This window comes from Armigeres subalbatus, chromosome 1 (genome assembly GCF_024139115.2).
Source record: "Armigeres subalbatus isolate Guangzhou_Male chromosome 1, GZ_Asu_2, whole genome shotgun sequence".
NCBI classification, from domain to species: Eukaryota; Metazoa; Arthropoda; class Insecta; order Diptera; family Culicidae; genus Armigeres; species Armigeres subalbatus.
In genome coordinates, this window is record NC_085139.1 from 239,628,680 (window position 1) to 239,650,685 (window position 22,006).

Here is a 22,006-nt window from a genome sequence, read left to right on the forward strand (position 1 = left end):
GCTTTCTTGGTACAAACCACTACCAATCGAATGGGATTAGTTTAAATGTATTATAATGGTCACCTGTCACATAAATTCACTTGAAAGAAGAACAATTGGTGCGAATAAGATTTGATTTTATGAATGCAAAAATCAACTTTTCGCGAGACCTTAAATTACAGTTCAAGCGTTAACCATGTTAGTGTATGTATCATACAAATTTCAACATAGTATTAGTGTGAGCATCATAGTATATTATTACAAATCGTTGTGATGTGGTACAAACTGTAAAGTATGTACAATTTCAATTTTTCGAGTCGATTTTTACACTTACCCCCTTTTTCCACTTCCCCCAGTGTACTTTATATATGTAGTCATATGAAAATCAAATCACAACATCAATTTGATATCATCAAACTACATTAGCACGTTCAACGATGTTGATGCTGCATCTGACAAATTATAATCGCTCACACAATCTATATCGTTCTCAAATCATTAAGTAACCACATAAATCAAACAGCGAATAGTTCTAGATACAGTTACGGATGTTCCTCGGTAAGGCGATAATTTGGCAATCTATCTACATACCTTCGTACAAGTTGCCAAGCTGTTGCTATAAATTTGCGAAATCAAAACCACCAACCCCATCAGTTCCGGACCCACTACTGGGGCCCTCATCGTTGACTCGATCCAGTCCCCATTTTCGATTCGCAGCAAACAACCCACTTCGGAAAACTCACAACCCGAAACCCACGCACATGTTCGAGCTCTTCCGCCGACAGAGAGAGAGATGCTATAACGTGAATTACCGTGATTAGATTCCGGAACGAACCGAACCGATGCTTTCATTATGTGTATCAAATATAAATCACCAAACGGAAGGCACGAAACCAGGGGGCGCGGTTGGTTTCGACAGGACGGAAAGGGATGTGGTTACGGTTTGGTGGTTGGTTTCGCGTATCGAATTTTCCGATAACATAATGTCGAATGATACGGCTTCCGTTTCTCTGGCGACAATTTTCCAAAAATGTAAAACGACATATGATTTTGCAACATTTTTTTTTCTACCAGTACAAACCGAAACATTATTTATGTATGTTTGTACTAAACAATGGATGTATGGGGATCCGAAAGGCCATGTCTTCCAATGGTTTGCTAGCCGCTAAAAGGTAGCATTGAATACAGAATCCGAGGCTTCGGCTTCATTGTTTCAAGTTGAAAAAGGAACCGGATGGACTGAAATAATATAATTTTGAAATGCCATAATTGCTAAGCAGATTAATCTGTCATTCTATCTTTCTTTTTATTTACAGATGAATCGCTGACCTGCAATGTATGTGACCGGGCATTTCACTGTCACCGACAGTTGGCATCCCACCAGCAGAAGAAACGACATTTTGGGTAAGTGGGCAGCTTAGTGAGATGAGAATGCTTAATTATTCAACTCAGCTTGATAAGTATAGCTGTATGAGGTTTACTGCCGTAATCTGGAAAAGTGACGTAACCGCCATTTTACAACATGCATGTTTTCCATTTTCTGTTAAATAGCTCGATGAATAGTACTCGTTAACACCATTTTTGGAAATTGGCGTGTACGTCCCTTTTTCAGATTATGGCAGTTTACGATGACACAAAAATTGCCATCAACAAAACACGAGAATAATTATTGAAATAATCTTTAGAACCCAATTTTTACACAGATAAAAATTTATCTTTAATGGATGAAACAAGTAAAAATTAACTGGAAGACTGCATTCAATTGATGCAATAGTTTCGCAAATCAGGACATACAAAATTGATGCTCCCTGAACTTATTTATTATTTGATAAACTTTTTTAAGACACAAGTTAAGTGTTCTGACCGACACTAGAGGCTCCAGAGTTCATTTAAAATTTAACGGTCTCTAAAAATTCTTTGGATTGTTTTTCTAAAAACTTCCAATTCAAAAATTATTTCTGGTATTCCTTCGGATACCATCGGAAATTCCATTCCCTCGCAAATTTCTCCAGTAATTCCTCCGGATGTTCCAGCAAAAATCCTTTCAGCAAATCTAGGACAAATTCACATCTGAGTTTTCAAAACAAAAAATAATAATGACCAAGATGAATACACCACTAGGTGTTCCAATCTGCCAAATTCACGATTCAGCCATCTTGGATTTTAGTATGGGAGAGCCAGCCGGTTTGTTGTCGTTTTGCACTGAAAATGAATTTTTCACCCCCGCCTTCTTCTCTTCCACAAACTGAGCACATTGCAACACCTAGCTGTGTATTCATCTTGATAATGACGGCTATTTCAAAATGTGTACTAGTTCGAGGGCATATGCTTTCTTCTTCTGAAGTTATCTTTGTTATCCCGGAAAATGTGACCAGGATATAATGCCTTATTCATTAAGCAGCACGTTTTTACCTACCAAATAAGTGGGCGAAGTTTCACACAAATAAGAAAGGTGTTTTGATTTGACATACTTTGGTGTTGTTCCGGTTGAAAAAACTCTCCAGTTTCATGATTTTTTTTTTAATTATGACAACCCTCGATTTTTCACATATCAAAATCAGTTTGCAAAAGAATGCACAATACTAACGTAAAGTTTCAATTACCATATCAAAATCCCGAATGCAATTCAACTAGTACGGCGACGGCAGCCACCCGACTCATGACGACAATTAAGGAAAGCTTCACGATGCGGTGGAACACTTAACCGCAGAAGTTTTTGCAGCTTACACAATTTGCAACCTGACTGCTTGCGAAAGCTGATGCTAAATCGTTTGCTCGCTGCTGGCGTCTTAAGTGTAAAATGCACGAAAGAGAAGGCTAATGTCGTTGAGCAATGTCTCTAAGAACGGCGGGTCTTACCCACTGACTGTGTTCTTACCAGGGTAGATGTATTAAAGCGTTGCGTGACTGGAGCCAGCTTTGCGAAAGCTAACTGTCACTCACATGCTTCCTTCCGGTTGAGATTGCTTCCTTAATCCAAGCGGAGCAGTGTTTCTCAAAATACACGACTACATTGATGCAATGATAATTATATCTGAACTGTGAATGTGAACATTTTTACTTATCATAATTGCTCAGCTATTATGACAAAAATAGAGTCTTTTGCAAATCGTCTCAAATTTTGTTAGTGGATTGAGAAATGCTGCTCAACGCATGGAAACAGAATCCAGTCAGTGAACATTGCACATCTTCGCTTCCTTCGTCGAACATCAAAACTGAGGGAAACTCGCTGAAAAGTTTTTTTTTCCACTCCCTGACAACCCGCCGAAGCGAGGCGCGGATGGCAAAGTGAGAAGTTGCATTTCAAATTGAAATACTTAAGGAACAATTTTCATTAAACTATCTGCACGTACGCTTTGAATAAAGCAGCAAGCACTTCAGCTCGATGGGACAGTATCAGGTGTTTTTCATTCGATTGCCTCGCAAGTACCTATAGCCCAGCAAATGATTCTCATTGCACCCGGTTGAGCGGATAAGGGACTGGCAAGAGTCGGTCGGCAAGAGTACTTTCTGCTTGCGAGAGATGTCACAAAAAGGTGCTCACTCGATTACGCTTTGCAATGTGATTGAAATTCTTCTGGGTTTTAGTAGCGTTGAAATTGCTACTTGTAAAAAAAAGGTTCAACTCGTGTAGATGTGCACTTGTAACCAATGCGATTTTTCAGCCATTTTCTAACACCCATTAGGAATTTCGTCATGCATTCGGAATATTTGAATGTTTGTAATTTCAGACAGACAGTTCCTCAATATAAATGTTGGAAATTTTCATCTACATTTGACAACCTGATTACCAAATCCTTTGCAGATTCAATTCAGCGGTGACCAAGATTCTTCTATAACAACCATTTTAATACCGGTTGAATTAGTTGTGGGATAGTTCCAGTGCTTCTAATAGCCTATTCAGATTACAAGCTTTATAACATGATAAAGATTATCTGGATATCAAAGTTCAATAATCTTATTTGCATGATATCCTCGTACTCTGAATAGGCTATAAAGATCTTAGAGGATATTTTGGAGCGATTTCGATCGCCAGAATAACTACGGGAATCATACGCACGCCACCCAGAGATCAAATGCCACATCTCACCAATAACTTTTTACGTCTAATTTTTTACTTCCTACTTCTCACTTTATACTTTTTACTTTTTAACGTTTTCTCACTTCTCATTTCTTACTGCACACTTTTTGCGGTCTTCCCAGCGGCTTTACTTTTATCGGCCGTTCTCACTTCCTCTAGCGTGTTTTTTTAGAACTTTATTAAAGTGTTTTTTTTTAACTCTAGCGTGGGTGGCTCCCCTGCTTGTCCATTATCCTCAATCCTTATTCTGTTTGTGCCCTCTCTGTCTGATTTCCGGAGCTGTGATCTATTTAATTTATACAACGCTTTCAGTGATTTATTTGAGTATTCTTCCCGGAATTCCATAGGAAAGTCTACAGAAATTGCATTGGAAATCCTTCAAAACTTTATCTGAAAGTTTCTTGAGGGACTCGTGCGAGGAATTCATTCATGAATATCTTCAAGAAATTTTTCAATAGCTGTACCAGGAATTTTTTTAGCATTCCTTCAGATATTGAACAAAAGTTCCGAAATTTTGAATAAAGTTTCGAAAGGGGAAAAAATTTGAATTTCTGAATGTATTTATCTCCTAGAGGAACTTCCGGAGTTATCTCTTGTGGAACTTCCAGAGGAATTCCTGGAGGAGCTTCAGGAAGAATTCCTGTAGGAACTTCCGGAGAAATCCTTTTAGGAACTTCCGGAGGAAATCCTTCGATAACTTCTGGAGGAATTCCTGGAGGAACTTCCGGAAGATAACCTGGCAGAATTCCCGTAGTTTCTCAGGTAGAAATTTTACTCGGAGGAACTTCCGGAGAAACTCTTTTAGGAAGTTCTGGAGCAAAGTCTTGGATAACATCCGGAGGAATTCCGGGAGGAACTTCGAAATTCCTGGACGAACTTCCGGAACCAACTTCCGAGGGATTTCTGGGAGGAACTTCCGGAGGAATTCTGAGAGGAACTTCCTGAGGAATTTTAGAAGGGACTTCCGGGGGATATCCGAGAGGAACTTCCGGAGGAATTGCGAGAAGAACTTCCGGAGGAATTCCAGGAGGCATTTCTGGAGGAATTCCGGTAGAAACTTCCAGAGGCATTCCGGGAGGAGCTCCCTGAGAAATTTCGGGGAGGAACTTCTGGAGACATTCCGGGAGGAACATCCGAAAGAATTCCAGGAGGAACTTCCGGAGGAATTCCGGGGAGAACTTCTGGAGGAGACCCGAGAGGAACTTCCGGAGTAATTCTGAGATCAACTTCCGGAGAAATTCCGAGAGCAACATCCGGAGGAATTCCGAGAGGAACTTCCGGAGGAATTCCGAGAAAAACTTCCGGAGGAATTCTGAGAAGAACTTCCGGGGGAATTCCGAGAGGAACTTCCAGAAATTCTGGAAGCAATTTCCGGGGGATTTCCGGGAGGAACTTCCGAATGAATTCCGAGAGGAACTTCAGGAGGAATTCCGAGAGGAACTTCCGGAGGAATTCCGAGAGGAACTTCCGGAGAAATTCCGAGAGGAACTTCCGGAGGAATTCCGGAAGGAACTTCCGAGGGATATCCGAGAGGAACTTCCGGGGGAATTGCGAGAAGAACTTCCGGAGGAATTCCAGGAGGCATTTCCGGAGGAATTCCGGTTGGAACTACCGGAGAAATTCCGGTTGGAACTTCCGGAGGAATTCCAGGAGCAACTTCCGGATGAATTCCAGGAGGAACTTCCAGAGGAATTCCAGGAGAAACTTTTTGGGATTTTCGGCAGGAATTCTGGAAATGAGTAAGTAATATTTGTTGAGTTGGAAAAGTAATTTAAAAAGAGTTTAAAGCGGTTTTCAGGAGGAAATACTGATAGAATATCCGAGGGTACATATCTAAAAAATCCAGGAAAATTTTAGGAAGAAATAACGTTTGAACTTTTGAGGCAAGTTCTAGTGGAATTCATCGATAGATTTCCAGAAAAATTTCCAAAGAAGTATTTCCTATGAAAAATCCACAGAATGAAAGTGAGATTTTTTTCCATAAAATCCACAGAATGAATGTGAAAAAACTTTCTAAAAAATACACAGAATGAAAGTGAAAAACTTTCTGGATGAATACATTGAGGAGTTTCCAAAGGAACTCTAGGAGGACCTTCCGGAAGAATTCCAAGAGGAATACATGGAGAACTCCTAGAGGGACTCCCGGAGTTATCTCTTGTGGAACTTCCAGAGGTCGACTTCTTTTATTTCTTTATTGAGGCTTCGTCGCCATGAGCCTCTGGGTCTGCCTCTGCTTCGATGTCCCGCTGGGTTCCAGTCTAATGCTCCAGTCTAATTTTGTTGATCGTTTTGTAGAATTTCCGTGCGTCGTCATCTTGACCCCATTTCTTACGCCGCCGATGAAGTTTTTTTCAGCTTAGTTCTTTATACACCCAATATTTTTTTACACGGTTGGTATTTTTAAATTTCTCGGTTAACCTGAACTTTTACAGCTTTTATAATACCACCTGAATTTTCTTTGATTTTTTGTGATTTTTTTCGTGGGGTGAACTAATAGTTTCATTGACGCTAAAGGTCATAATCGACTAAAACCCAACCGTGTAAAATAAGAACCGGGTGTACCGCTCACTATTTTAGCGTGTAGCCGCGGCTCATGGCCTGGAATTTCTCATCTGTCGCTCTTTGGCACTCCATATCAAACCAGCCTTTCCGCGGATTTCCTTGGAACCTCTGTGGATGTTGTATTCTGCCACCGACGACAATTTTCTTTCTTCTTCTTCTCAGTATCGCCACTGATGTCGCGGGACTGAAGCCGACGCCATGTTTAGCAGTCAACCATTTCTTCTCATAAAACTCATAGCAACCAAACGTTAGTCCGAACCTTTTTTAATTTTTTTTTAATAATTTTATTTGCTAATTATCTAATACATGCATTCATCTCTTAGACTAGGTGTTCCGTGTTTTCTTAACACAATCATCCTTATTTGCTATGTTACTTTTTAGTTATTAATACATTTCAATTGCCTCTGGCAGTTAGGATTTTTCCTCTGGTTTAATTGAACCATGTAGGAATTACAATGTTTTTAACTTAAACTAAACCTAACCTAATTTATACTAAGTGTACAAGGAGCTAATCGTTGCAATAGAAGACGGGCGTGTTTGAAAAATTAGAATTCGACGAACTGCTCGTTACCCGTTTTTTGCAAAATTTGTTCGTTGATTGTGGTGGGTATGAATTACTCGACCGGCAAATGATTGCGGATTTTGAGCGTTTGAAGCGAATAGGCATAATCATACCTATTGGATACATGGTAAACGTACCTAACAGTCGCCGGTTGTGTTGTATAAAAGTGGAGCAAAAGAGCGGAACAACATCATTAGTCCACTTCTTCCGGTGTTATATGTTTCCACAGCTAGTAAGCTAGTTTCTAGTAATGACTAGGTGATGTAATTTCTATTAGGACCTCAATTTGGTCCACTCGTTACTATTGTTTTATAATGTTGTCAAAAGATTGTGGATAATTGTCTTCGCTGTTTTGTTTCACTCCGGTTCGCCGCTTTTTTAATTTTCGGCTCCTGTTATAACAGCAGCGGATTTCAATTTTAAATAATTGATACAGATATCTTTCAGTTTTCTGAAGTGAGTGCAATTTGGATTTCCATTAATTAGGGTATCTGTTCCCATATTAATAACAGCCCGTGTCCCAACCATCGATAAACCAAATAAAAATCAATTTAATTACAATTTCTCACATCGTATGTACACAATAATGGATGGAACACATTCTTGAATGTTTGGAATATTATTCAAGATTTTGTTTAAGTAATGTTTTAATTCACAAGAATCAAATTATTAAAAGATAAAATTATAAAGCTCTTTTATTATCATTTTCCTACCTCTGTATTGATGGTTTGATGCACTGCTCGATTGCTACTAGCAGATTCATCTGTTTTCACACCGTTGTTTTCCACTTAATTTCAAGCCAACACAAATGTATCCTTTCAATATTCACTTCACAACACATAAAGGACATTACATTTTCACTATAAATATAATAACATTTGAAAAACCAACGCGATTTCCTATAGTTTGATATAGGTATATTTCGTTGCCAATGTTTTCAAAGCAATTATTAGATTTTTGTGGACCCAATTGTTTTTAAGTTACTTCGATACAAAAAGTCGAAGAAAATATAAACCCTTTTCAAATGTTGGTCCACATTAATGTTAGGTTATGCTAATTTGCTTCCTGAACAAATTTTTATATGTGTGTCCGTGTCCAAAATGTGTCATTGGTTGATGATAGGCTGCTGAACCTATGTTTGGCGCTGTAGGCATGAAACACGCCGATAAATATGAACATGAAAAAAAGTTTTGTTAGAAATACTTTTTTTCCTTTAATATGTCACAGGAATATTATTCCCAGAAATGTCAGATAATCGATATACCTACCTACCTCTCATACCTACAGAAAAAAAACATCGATTTCTGAGATGAGATTTTTTGTGATATCGATTTTTATTTTTTTTGTTTAGAAATCGATTCTTTATTTTTGGATATTTTTCCAGAAAAAAAAATCAGGGAATTTCACAACACTCCTACAACATTTTTTTGTAGTTCTTGTCATTTTAGAGTTACATCGATTTAAAAAAATAATGAAAAAATATTAGGCCCTCGTCAAATGTTACTCTTGACAATTTTAGAAAAACTACTAAGCAGGCATTGCAATTTATCCTATCATTCGATATTCAGAGCAAAGATACCTACTGATGATATGCTGGGATATCGATCTTAGTTATCTATCTGCTCAGTAAACAAAGCGTAATGTTCGCCATGGAGAATTTTTTTTTCACTGCTTTTGTTGTAGCAACGCCCTCGCAACGTGAAAAAAACCCAAAACGTGCTGGCTATCAGGATCATCATCAAGTGCCCAAATGATAATATCTTTCCAGAGCACAAGCAAGATGATATCCTGTGCTCAGATGATATTGTAATGCCTGCTACTAAGTTTCATTCGATTCTGAGATGGTGCTGCCAGTCCCATAGAAGGGTTGGCGCAAAATTTGTCTGAAATAGAATGATGAAATCATGCAATATGAATAACTATCCTGAAGAGCAGCAAACATTTATAATTCATAGGTGTCCACGTTTAACTCCCAGTCATGAGAATCGCAGGTAATCTTCATAATCCCAATAAAACATTTTCCAATTATCAATCCGATGTTTGTCCAAGTAGTGTAAATGTCTGAACTCCAGAATAGTTTGGAGAACCTAGAACACGTGCTTTAGGCATTATTGAATTGCAAGTCATACACGAGAGTATTGGACATGACTTTGTAGACTATTTGGCCTGAACTCCGAAACAGTTTGGAGAACTTAGATTAAATTGAAATTCATACTCCAAGGCTCTATATACATGTGTGAGCCTCATGGGTTGACGTGGATGTGATACAGAGCGTAGTTGACTTGGTAGACTAATTGATCTGAACCAGAACCAGAACAGATTGGAGAACCTAGATCATCTGGTTTGGGCATTATCGAACTCCTAGTCATACGCGAAGACGCTCTGGACCTGTGTGGACTTGATGGGTTAACGTTGGTGTGATACAGAGCGTAGTTGAGTCGAGTCAAGTACGAGACACTGAAGACGACCTTACTGTTGAGGTCGAAATACGTATCTGTCAAGGTACAATCAAGTGGTGGAATTAAATGGGATTGTATAAACTCGTCTTATGACAAGCGAATTTTACTGTTTTTCGATTGACAGCGTCCCAACTTACGGCATTCCAGGGGAACACCTCTAGAAGCGTTGGATGGAACTATATGAGATGGGTAAAAGAAGGTGATAAGCTATACCCGGTTATGGTTACTCATATGTACGATTAGATGAACTTTCAGATGGCGAACAATGAAAAGCGAGCCGTTTTCCACTATGCAGATGTACTCCGGGGCTAGGTGGCCAATGATATTTTCAAAAACTATGTAAATGAAATATGTAAAATAAATGTTCTACAGGTTATTCATTTTTCCAAGGACTCCAAACTCCATGAAATGTAGGGAAGGATCGATTGACCGAAACCCATTCAGCCAAACGCCATTTGGCCGAATGTTACTAGGCCGAACAAACCATTAGGCCGAAGTACATCTGGCCGGGTCATGTCATACCAGCAAGATTAAGCTGCGCCACATGGCAAACCGCGGACCATATGCTAATATTCATTAGTTTAAGTTTGGAGACTAAGGATAACTCTTTGTATTACATACGTCAGATTGAACTGCACTTCTTTGTAGTTTTTTTATTTTCAGACATGTAAATCTTTTATATATAACTAGTTTATTTGTGGACGCAGTAGCGACCGTAGCAAGTGTTTTTTTTTATTCCAAACAAACAGGGCTATTTAATATAGTATATATAATATAATAATAATTAAATCGGAGACTGAAAGTTTGGATGTGACGTAATCATTACCGCAACGGTTGAATTTCCGGGACATAAGAAAAATAACGACGATATGTACTTTCTTTTTCATAATATTCAAATAATGACTTGATTTCATTATATACATATGCAAAAAGTTCTGAAAAGGTTCTGCGTACAATAATGTTGACTATATGACAACATTATTGTACGCAGAACCTTTCTTGCGATCGACTATCCATGGTAATGATGGGACGATCTTTCTATTTCCTTCAACATTGTATACAAAAAACAAACAAAACAAGATAAATACTCAACATGGACACACTTGATCCCCCACAGTTTGGACACACTTGATCCCGATATTACATATATAATCGTATTACCGCCATTGAGGGTGACAATGGGTCTGGGGGTGAGAATGGGTCATCGCTCTCGTCGGAAGCCTAGAGGTCGTAGAGGAAAACCATTCAAAAGGGTCTCTTATATTTTAGTCTGCTTGCCCTTAGATGCATTCAATCCATTCCACAAGCATTCGAAGTAGTTGAAACAGTGACCCATTCTCACCCCCGACGATGCACTAAGGGGTAACTGGACCAAAATCCTGGCCAAAATTATATTTCGGCGTTTTCTGGTAGGTTTTGCTTTTATGATGCAAAAACATAGTAACAATCGATTTTCGAACATTTTTACAGGTGCAAATTCACCTACCAGTGATAAATGACCTTTCTTGATATGTTCAAAAATGAAATTATAAACTGATACAGAAGTGACAGCTCCATGACAGTTCATTTTTTCACTCACTTTTGTTCTTAATTCGCGTGGGAAACGTGAAAAATGAAAAATCTCGCGTAGCATTTGATAAGGGCCTATTACAGAAAGGAAAACATTAATCGATTTAAAACAAAACATTAGATTTTCAACTCCCATTTCACAAGTTTATTATATTTTTAGCAAAAAGAAAGCTACTCAGAACGTACAATCAACACTGATTACTCACGCATAACATCAGTTGCATCGGTAAATTTGAAATTGATTAAACAAAAGTCTGGCTATTGTTTTTGCACCCTTATGGGTCGTTCATAAACTTTTTGCTTAAATCATCTTCATCTTACAATAACATAGGATCGATTATTTTTGGAGAGGAAATGTTTCTTTCTATTTCCTGTTTTGGTCCTATGTACAAGGTTGCCTCAAGTGGTTACGTCACTTAAGACCAAGTAGACTGCTTATTCGAATTGTTTCTATTTAGCTTGAAATGGCACTTGCCCCTTTTTATCCCCTACCCTATATTATTTCTTTGGTTCAACTTGTCTACATAATATCAACTATGATGTATTCAAGTTATATCGAAATTTACATATCTGTTGTCAATGCAATCGCCAAATTCAATACAATTGATATTGAGATTTTTCGAAATATTGGTTAGTGAGAAGGAGATGAAAGATAATGGAGCATGCGCTATGCTTTGTACAGATTCAAATGAGCAGCAGATGCCCCAAACTAACATTATTTTTGAGGGTTAGGTTACAAAATTGTATTAAAAAGTTTTTTTTAATCGGCTCCGTAACGCCCTACAGCATTTGAGCCTACCAAATGAACGAATGAATAACAAAAAACAGAGTATGTTACTATTGTATTCAATCATGTCTATGTGTCAAACGCCTCGAAAACCAGAAAAAGTTATCTGCGGAATTTTTCTGCCTATATACTGTTGAGAGCAATGGCGGAAAATATGAAAACAACCTATTTTGAAGTTACTCGCAAATTCGTTTGCGGACGAGTGCGGATGATCTTTAACCCGCAATGGAAAGATGAAAACCTATATTTTCATGTGTGTACAACCTCGTAGTGGAATACGAAGGAGTACTTCTACTTTTTTAATAATGAAGTTTGTTAAAAAATGTCAAAAACTCCATGTTATTTATGTTTATGAAATAATATCTTAATGTTAAATATAATTCATTTCAACTCATGGAGGTCCTAGGGCAATCTATAAATGATGTTTTGTGTACTATAAACCTAACATTATATGTGTTGTTTAGATTAGTCAGCAGTGGTAACTGATTTTTGTCTTACGGCACGCTAAAAACCATCAAATAAACATGATTTTTGATAGGTTGTCATTAATACTAACAAGGAACAAACGTAAAAATTTCAATGACACATAATGGAGATAATATTGAAGAATATTCTAAAAATATAATACTATGCAAAAGTTCGAAAAACGAGAAAGGGTTTTTGGCCAGCCATTTGTTCTAGCTACTCCACCGTGCGATGGTACTTTAAAAATATTAATCTTTATATAGATATTTTTATCAAAAAATATTAAAAATCTTTAAAAATAAGGCAAATCTCATAGCAAATAAGGATGTATCATAGCAAATAAGGATGATCATTAAACGAACATAACTAGTGAAAGAGATGAATGCTTTGATTAGATAATAAACAAAGAAAAATTTAAAAAAGTATTCGAGTTAAATAGTGAGATATAAGAAATAAGACGTGAAATACAAGCAAGAAAAATTCGAGAATTCATATCAGATTTGGAAAACCATATTTTCCCTCCATAAACGAAGTTTATACTCATTCTGCAACGGAAAATAACGATCATTCAGGTAGTCTGTCTAAGTCCGATTTTGATCTTTTAACTGAACAATTGAATCACATGAAGATGAATTATTCAACTTTCTAACAGTTCATAATGTGCATCTTGCCATTATAACTGAAACTTAACAAGTGGGCCAACTTTAGGTCCTAATAGAAATTACATCACTTAGTCATTATCATCAGACAAGAAACTTATTCATAACCATTTAAAAACGTATCATGACTGGGTTTTTAAAATACTTTGTGAAATCCTACAGAAAAACCTGAGATGCCCGGGTACGCAGACACTGATGAATTTTCTTGAAAATATCGATTCCTTAGAATTTGAACAATGGAAACAAACAGATCGTTGTCATTTAAATTCAATGCGAATGGATACAGAAGAGTCTAACAGTTCATCTTGCCATTATAACTGAAACATAACAAGTGGGCCAACTTGAGGTCCTAATAGAAATTACATCACTTAGCCATTACGTGATGCTGGGGAAGCATCAAACACTGGGGGAAGTGGACGAATAATGTTTTTCTGCTCTTTTGCTCCCCTTTTATACAACACCATCGGTGACTGTTAGGTACGTTTGGTAGTTTGCTATGTATTCAATAGGTATGATTATTGTAGCGACTGAACCCACGTCGTTCAGTATCGTCTTCGCTACCAACTGTTGAAGCCAGAGTTTGTGCCTTCCCCACGCTGTCGTCCAGTTATTTCGCAACTCAAACCAGTTATTTTGATATCTTTGCAGATACGTATTTCGACCAGAACAAATGCGAGAAAGGCAGTATCACCACTCGGTGAATTAACTTGTTTTTTTGTATGGAGTCTCATTTCGACCGTCTTCCAGTGCGGTTGGTTTTTGCGCTCTACCTTTGTGCGGTAATTCGCCTAAAAGTAGAACAATAGAACCAGTGCAGTGACCGCGGTCGAAACAAATGTGTAGTGTATAAAAAAGTGCTGCAGATCCTGAAGACGCGAGCTTGTTCGTGCATGCAAGGGCTGATCGACGGTTAGAGGAATTCTTGTGCTATTCCTCTTGGAAATTTTCCAGCAATCCTAGATGGTATACAAACAGTTATTCTTTCCGAAATTCCTCTTTTATTACTCCTGGATTGAAATTATAATGTTCTACTAGAATGCTTTTTGAAAGTCCTAGAATCTTTTCTGAAACTTCCGGAGGACTTTCTGGAATAATTTAAGAATGAGCTCCTGAAGTAATTCCAGGGGCAGTTCCTGACGGCATTCTAGGATAATGTCTCAGGAGAAACTCCTGGAAGAATCCCATGAGGATCTCCTGAAAGGATCCTAGGAGGAACTTCTTGTCTTGTCTTAGCACATGCACAGCCAGTTTTGAAAAGCATCCCTGGAAACTCTTGGAAAAATTCCTAGTAAAATTTGTGTGGAAAAAATTTAGTAGGAAAACCCGAAGAAACATCTGGAGGAATGATTAATTATTTGGAGGAATGATTATATCATCTGGAGGAACTTAAGAGGGAATTTTCTGGTGAAGCTTCTGTAGGAATTTCTCGGTTCAATCCTGAGAAATTTCTTGGGGAATTCTTTTAGGTATTTTTGGAGGAAACGCTTGGGAATTCCATTTTGTAGAATATCTGAAATATCCGGAGGAATCGTCAAACAAAATCTCTCTAAATTGTCAATAAAGATACCTAAAATTCTCAGGAATTTCTTATGCAATTATTCTAGGAATATTTGTCGTAGTTTGCCAGGAGTTTCTCTGGGAATTGCAGGCAAATACCTCCTTATTTTCCACTTATTATTGGAAGGAATTACGTTAAATTTTCTGAAAAGCAAAATTCCGTTAAGACTATTTTCTTGAAAAACATTTTTATTTCAAATATAGTTGTCTTTTTTTTCCAATTTCGTTTATTTGGTAGGCTCAGGCGTGTATAACACTTTACGGAGCCACGTTTCTTTGAGATATGTACAATCGACATAATCTTATTATTAAATTAGTAAGAGAGGGAAATAAGCCAACGTACTCGTGGTGACTCGAGGTTAGGTTTACAATGTTTAAGGATGGCCGGGGATTAGGATTCGGGAATCAGGGAATCATCATTTTCAGCAGATCATCCGGTCATTTGGCGTCGGGGACGATGTGGTGTGTTGACGTGCTCGAAGATTCGAATGGGAGCATCTTCCGGACGGCCAGAGCTACGGCGCTCTACGGGACAGAAAGACAGAGACAAAACAAAAAAAAACTTTGAAAAAAAAAAGTATTAGACTTTTATGTCAGAGGAACAAAGAAAACTATAAATGGCTTGCATATAGACCACATCACGATCCCCCAAAACACCTCTTATCTCCTGGAAGGGTTGTTTACCTCAGGCCACTAGGGTATCCAATAATTAGCTCTCTGGAGACGTCGTTTTCCGAGCAGAACCAAACTACGTGATCGATGTCATCATAACCGGCTCCGCACCTACATAAGTTGCTATCGACAAGGTGTATTCTGTACAGATGTGCGTTTAGTGAATATTGATTAGACATAAGTCTCGACATCATGCGAATGAAGCCTCGACTTAAGTCCTCACCTCTAAACCACGCTCGCCTAGAAACTTTTGGAACTATAGAAAATAGCCACCGTCCAAGTTCGTTGTGTGTCCAATTTCTTTGCCAACTTTGAAGAGTACTCTGACGGACTAATGGGAAAAACTCGTTGCTCGAGAATTGTCTATCATAAACCTCACCTTCCTGTGCGTCCACCTTTGTTAGTCCGCTTTCTCATTACCGTAGATTGAGCAGTGAGAAGGGACCCAAACAAAGGTAATCTTGAATGATCTTTCGACCAAAACACGCATCTGCTCTCTTATGTTTGTAAGAAAGTAAGATGCGTGCTTAACAGGTTTCATCGACCGGAGTGCCTCGATAGAACTAAGACTATCCGAGAAGATGAAATAATGGTCTACGGGCTGATTGGAAATTATCCCCAAAGCGAAGTTAATTGCTGCCAGCTCAGCAACATAAACCGAACACGGTTCCTGAAGTTTTCGGAAGGTGGTTGAAGTTACATTGAAAACACCGAAGCCAGTGGATCCGTTAATGCGAGAACCATCAGTGAAATATCTGTTGTTGCAATTGACATGTTCATATTTTTAAGAAAAACGGAGGGAATAGAAAGATTTCGAAGGTGATCTGGTATTCCTTGAATAGCATGTTTCATGGACAGATCGTATTCAATTGAGAAACTGTCATTGGTGTAGTCAACTCGAGGGGAGTATAACATGGAAGACAAAGATCTGACGATATGTAGTTGAGATAAACTCTTAAGAATCTTGACCGATGAACCAGTTCAAGCATATTATCGAAGTTGTGTAAGACAAGTGTGTTACTTGTTCCACATTTGATTAGTATTCTTAATGAGAGCTCCCAGTAACGGTGCTTTAAAGGAGTGACTCCAGCAAGCACCTCCAGGCTCATGTTATGCGTTGAATGCATACAGCCAAGGGCAATACGCAAACAACGATATTGAATTCGTTCCAATTTGATAAGGTGGCAATCAGCTGCTGAGAGGAAGCAGAAGGAGCCGTACTCTAAAACAGAGAGAATAGTCGTTCTATAGAGTTTGATGAGGTCTTCCGGGTGAGCACCCCACCATGTTCCGGAGATAGAACGTAGAAAATGAATCCTTTTCCGGCATTTCTCTATCAAATACTCAATATGAAGTCTCCAGGTGCATTTAGAATCAAACACGACCCCAAGGTATTTAGAAGATAAAGATTGGTTGATGTCATCATTCAACAGCTTTAGTTTCAGTTGAGCAGGGTACCGCTTCTTAGTAAACACAACCAACTGAGTTTTTGCGGTGAAAACTCGATCCCCAAATGTCTGGCCCAAACAGTCAGATTATCCAGGGTACTTTGCAATGGTCCTTGCAAGACAGCTGCACTTGGACCTCTTAGAGAGACCACGGCATCATCTGCAAGTTGTCTGAGCGTGCATTGTCCTTCCAAACAATTGTCAATATCTTTAACATAGAAATTATAAAGCAAGGGACTTAAACATGAACCTTGGGGAAGACCCATGTAGCTATTTCTGGAAGTTGTCAGAGTGCCGAGTGTAAAATTCATTTGTTTTTCTGACAACAAATTGTACAAGAAATTATTCAAAATAACGGGCAATCCATTACTGTGCAGATTGTCTGACAGCACTTTTATGGAAACTGAATCAAAAGCGCCCTTAATATCCAAGAATACTGAAGCCAATTGCTCCTTGTGCGCAAAGGCCAGCTGTATATCTGAAGAGAGCAACGCTAGACAATCATTTGTTCCTTTACCTTTACGAAATCCAAACTGAGTATTTGAGAGTAATGCATTTTGTTCAACCCAATGGTCGATTCTTGAAAGGATCATTTTTCCAATAATTCTCTCATGCATGATAGCATGGCAATCGGTCGGTATGAATTGTGATTAGACGCTGGTTTCCCAGGCTTTTGAATAGCTATTACTTTGACCTGTCGCCATTCTGGTGGTACGGTGTTGTACTCCATGAAACAATTGTACAGGTCAAGTAAACGTCTTTTGCGATATCTGGGAGATTTTAAGAAGATTGAATTTGATGTTATCGCATCCCGGAGCAGAGTTATTCGATGAAAGAAGAGACATAGATAGTTCCAGCATTGAGAATGGCCCATCCAAAGAACCGGGATCAGTGACTGATTCTCGAAATAGCGGTTCTGCTGGTACGGAATCTGGACAGACCGTTTTGCGAAATTGCATAACCATCGGTTGTAGTATTCTTCATTCTCCTTGGTGGAAATGCGGTTCCGCATGTTTCGGGCCGTTTTCCAAAGTCTTGTCATTGAGGTTTCTCGCGATAGTCCCTCGATAAAACGTCGCCAGTAGCTACGTTTTTAGCCTTGAGAAGATTTTGAGCTTTCTTTCAAGCCTCAAATACTCTTCAAAAAGCTCTGACCTTCCGTGTTTACGAAAGGCCTTGAAGGCATCAGATTTCTCAGAATACAACTTAGTACATTCATCATTCCATCCAGGAGTGGCTGGTCTTCTTATGACAGATGTACTTGGAACGCGTCGTTTCTGAGCTTCCAGTGCGCTTTTATGAATCAATTCGGTAAGGATTCGATACTCATCCAGTGGCGGAAGAATATCAGTTGATTCAATACTAATTTTTACCACCGATGCAAATGTTTGCCAGTCAATGTTCTTCGTGAGATCGAAAGGAACATTAACTGGCTCAGATTGTTGATAGCCACTCTTAATTGTGGTGACTATCGGCATATGGTCACTACCATGGGGATCTTGAATTACCTTCCACGTGCAATCTAATGATAGTGAATTTGAACATAAAGACAGATCAATACGGCTTTGTTGACCATTTGGTCCTATTCGAGTTACTTCACCAGTGTTCAAAATATTCAAGTTGAAATCGTCACACAAATCATAGAAAATAGGCGCTCTATAATCATCATACGTTTCGCCCCATCCAATACCATGTGCGTTCATATCACCCAATATCAATACTGGAGATGATAGGAGGGAGACTGCGCTCCAAAATGTCGACGATTAATAGAGGCATTTGGAGGAATGTACACTGAAGCTATGCAAAGATCTTTATTCTTCACATTTACTTGGCATGCGACGATTTCTAAGCCGGGAACAGTCGGAATGGGAATTCTGTAGAAGGAGTAGCATTTTTGATCCCCAAAAGAACGCCACCATAATGATCATCCCGATCTTGGCGAATAATGTTAAAATCGTGGAAGTTGATTTCATCTTCAGAAGAAAGCCATGTTTCACAGAGAGCAAATACATCACAATCGGAATTGCGAATCAAAACTTGAACACGTCCAATTTATTTTTTAGACTATGACAGTTCCACTGCAGCACAGTGATTGTATCCTGTATGGCCGTATTATCCATCGAAAGATACAATTTCTGCAAGAAGGGCCATGAAACAGTCAATTGCTTCAGATAACTTTCTACTGTTGGAATAAAGAGGTCAAAGATTGGCCTCAATGAATCCGGAATATTGAAAAGATTCAAAAAGCGGTCCACGAGGTCCTTAAAGGATATCAATGCTCGCTTGGACGAGATTCTCTTTTCGGAAGTGCGAGTAGCATTTTCCTTTTCATTGATAATCCTAGCCGGATGTTTCTTAGGAACATCGGTTTTAGGCAATGGCGGAATGTCTTAGAGCAGCAGGGATCTGCAGTGAAGGCTGGTTGCTTCGGGATTTTAAGTAATCCCCATTACCTTCAGATTTTGCCAAGCCTTTATGGATGACTTTTGTTTTCTTTCGGCGCGATCCCGGGGAAGACGGTTGCTTCCTCTTTTCGGGCGCGTGTACCTCGAAGAATCATCCATGTCGGCTGCGTCAGAGTCCGATTCATCAATGGAGATGGAATCATAATAGTCACTTACTTGAACGGCAGCTGAAAAAGCAGTCTTTGCGGTGGCAGTGGCGGATGTGTCTTGCGCTTTAACCATTTCCGCATAAGACTGCTTGGAGCGCTGTACCAACGAGCGCTTCACTTTTGGGTGCGTCTTTTGTACACCGGGCAATCTTGCAAACCATGGGCAGGATCCAAACCACAATAAGCACATTTTGTGGCTTGTTGCTGGCAGGTATCCTCCGATGTCTTTGGAAACATTTACCACAAAGTGGTTTGTTGTCACAAAACTCGGCAGTGTGACCTAATTGTTTGCAGTTGGTACAATTAAATACCCTTGGTACAAACAAACGCACCGGAAACAACATATTCTCGATATCTACATATTTTGGGAGCATCGAACCGGCGAACGTCACCCGAAGCGAGCCTGACTGAGCATATCCATCTACTGTGGTTGCTGAATGCAATTCCTTGCAGTCCAGGATATCCACGGTAGATTGCAGGGCATTCTTTAAGCGACCTTTCCCTGCAAGCACATCCTTGCAAGTTAAGCTCGCTGCGTTGATCACACCTTCTATTTCGACCTCCCGCGAGGGGACATAAACTAAATATTCAATGTTGTACGCCCTGTCGCCAGCAATTTCATTCGCCACCTGGTATGTAGGTGCGGTGATGCGTAGCTTGTTTCTGTTGATTTGATTGAATTCAAGCTTCGTAAAACGACGCGTCAAGTCTCGTTTGATGCCGAGAAAATCTAGGCTTTTCGCTTTCTGCCGAAAGTAAACAACCCAAGGGCCAGGCGAAGATGCCTGGTAAAACCGTGTGCGAACCTCTTTTGGTGGCTCACCACCTCCCATAGTCTCTGCTTCCATTCTCACCCCGAGAGGTGGAAGGACAATTCTGTCTTATACTAACTTAAAACTATTAGCAAATAAGAAAAAAAACGAATTCAATTGATTTCAATCAGTCCCGCTTGAAAAGGGAGAACAATAAAACAAAATCTGTGCTGCTGCTGTAGGTAGCAGCAGAAACAATAGCCTGCTTTACTGGCGTCGCCAGAAGCAGCTATTTCGCTCGCCGACAGTGATCGCCTTGGATCCGTAGGTAGGCACCACACAATAGACTCGCACTACCGAACAACACCCGCGATGAGACACAGCACACACGTCTGGCTCGTTCGAACTATCGGCACGGAATGATAGTTGTCTTTGATTGAACCTAAGCTAAGTTGACCAGGTTGACTGCCCAGTAGGGTGTCCCAAAAAAAAAAATCGATGTTCGAAAAGTCATGGTGCTCAACCCTGAAATGAAAGATATACCTGTCTCGATAATTTTTGTAGAACAAACCGAATTTCTAAAAAATAGTTTAGAGGTCACGCTAGATCGATTTTTGAAAAACGAGCTTTTTTTAGGTCAAAAATCAAATATTGGGTCCTTTCACAATTTTTTTCAGGGCCACCCATTCGTTTCATATTTTTTTTATTTTTCTGTGGATCTTTGCCCATGGTCTCCATGAATTAGTTTTTGTAATTATGCGCTTTTACAGTCTGCAGAACTTTTTAAATATCGAAAAAAGCACATTTTTTTGACTAATTTTCGAAGTTATTTCATCCTCACACAAAAAATATTTTTTTCTCGTTCAGAAAAACTTACATACTACAAAGAGCTATTTATAAGAAGTGTTTTCATAAAAAAGATCCAAGAAATGTTGTTCTGGGGCTGAGATATTGCAGTTTTAGTAAATAGTCAAAAAGTGTACACATTCTGTACTTATATGTTATAATTCTACCAAAATTGCGCCAATATTTTAATTTAAATTAAAAACAATTCAAAAGCAAATAAATTGGAATATTTTCTGGGTAACATAGCTTTTATTTCCGATGGAGTTGGTTACCTGAATTACAGGATTTGGTCGGAGTATATGGATGGAGCCAGTTATAAAATGATATCACATCCAACAGTTAAGGTGATTATAGAATGAAGCCCGTGGTGAATTTCAAATTCACCACGCGATTATCTACATACATTTCAAAAAGCCCAAATCTGGCGGAATAGTTTTCGTACAGTGCCGAAACTCAAATTATGATTGTTCAGCATAACTAAGCAAACGATCTAACATTATTTCAACCCCATACGCGTTATGGTTCTTTCATCTCGTGCGCTTGAAAAAAAATATTGGAAAAGCACGTGGTTTACAAAATGGCCGATTTCTGGCTTCATTCTATAATCACCTTAATATGTAGCGATATACAAATATTCAGGTTTACTATGATCTCTTTATTAGTTTTGATTCAATCATAGGATGCTTTTCACGGTATACAAAAAAACAAGGCAGGCGCAGCACGTATGTAAACATTCAGTTTGAACGTAAACATGTGTGGTCACTACTATCTTCGCACAAGCTGAACTGAGACGATGCTCTACGGTCTCAGCATGCTTACTTTTGTACTCTAACATGTGGCAATAAAATATGCGTCACTCTTGACGTGTCACTTTTCTTACAAGCCTACCTTGTTGTCTGTATACCGTGATGCTTTTGATATGTCATATGACAGTCAAACAGTTTTTTTCGTCGTACCAGTTCGACAGCTTTTCCATGAGTTCACTTGAGATATT

At 38.9% G+C, this 22,006-nt stretch overlaps 1 protein-coding gene across 3 annotated transcripts in view; it reads left to right on the top strand.

The window, feature by feature from the left end:
* LOC134212017 (transcription factor mef2A) overlaps window positions 1–22,006 on the top strand; it is a 356,530-nt gene that overhangs the window by 285,187 nt on the left and 49,337 nt on the right. For all 3 annotated transcript variants that reach the window (XM_062689518.1, XM_062689510.1, XM_062689500.1), the window contains exon 4: window positions 1,296–1,383. In XM_062689518.1, the coding sequence (XP_062545502.1) occupies window positions 1,296–1,383 (88 nt within the window). The remainder of the gene's footprint in view (window positions 1–1,295; window positions 1,384–22,006) is intronic.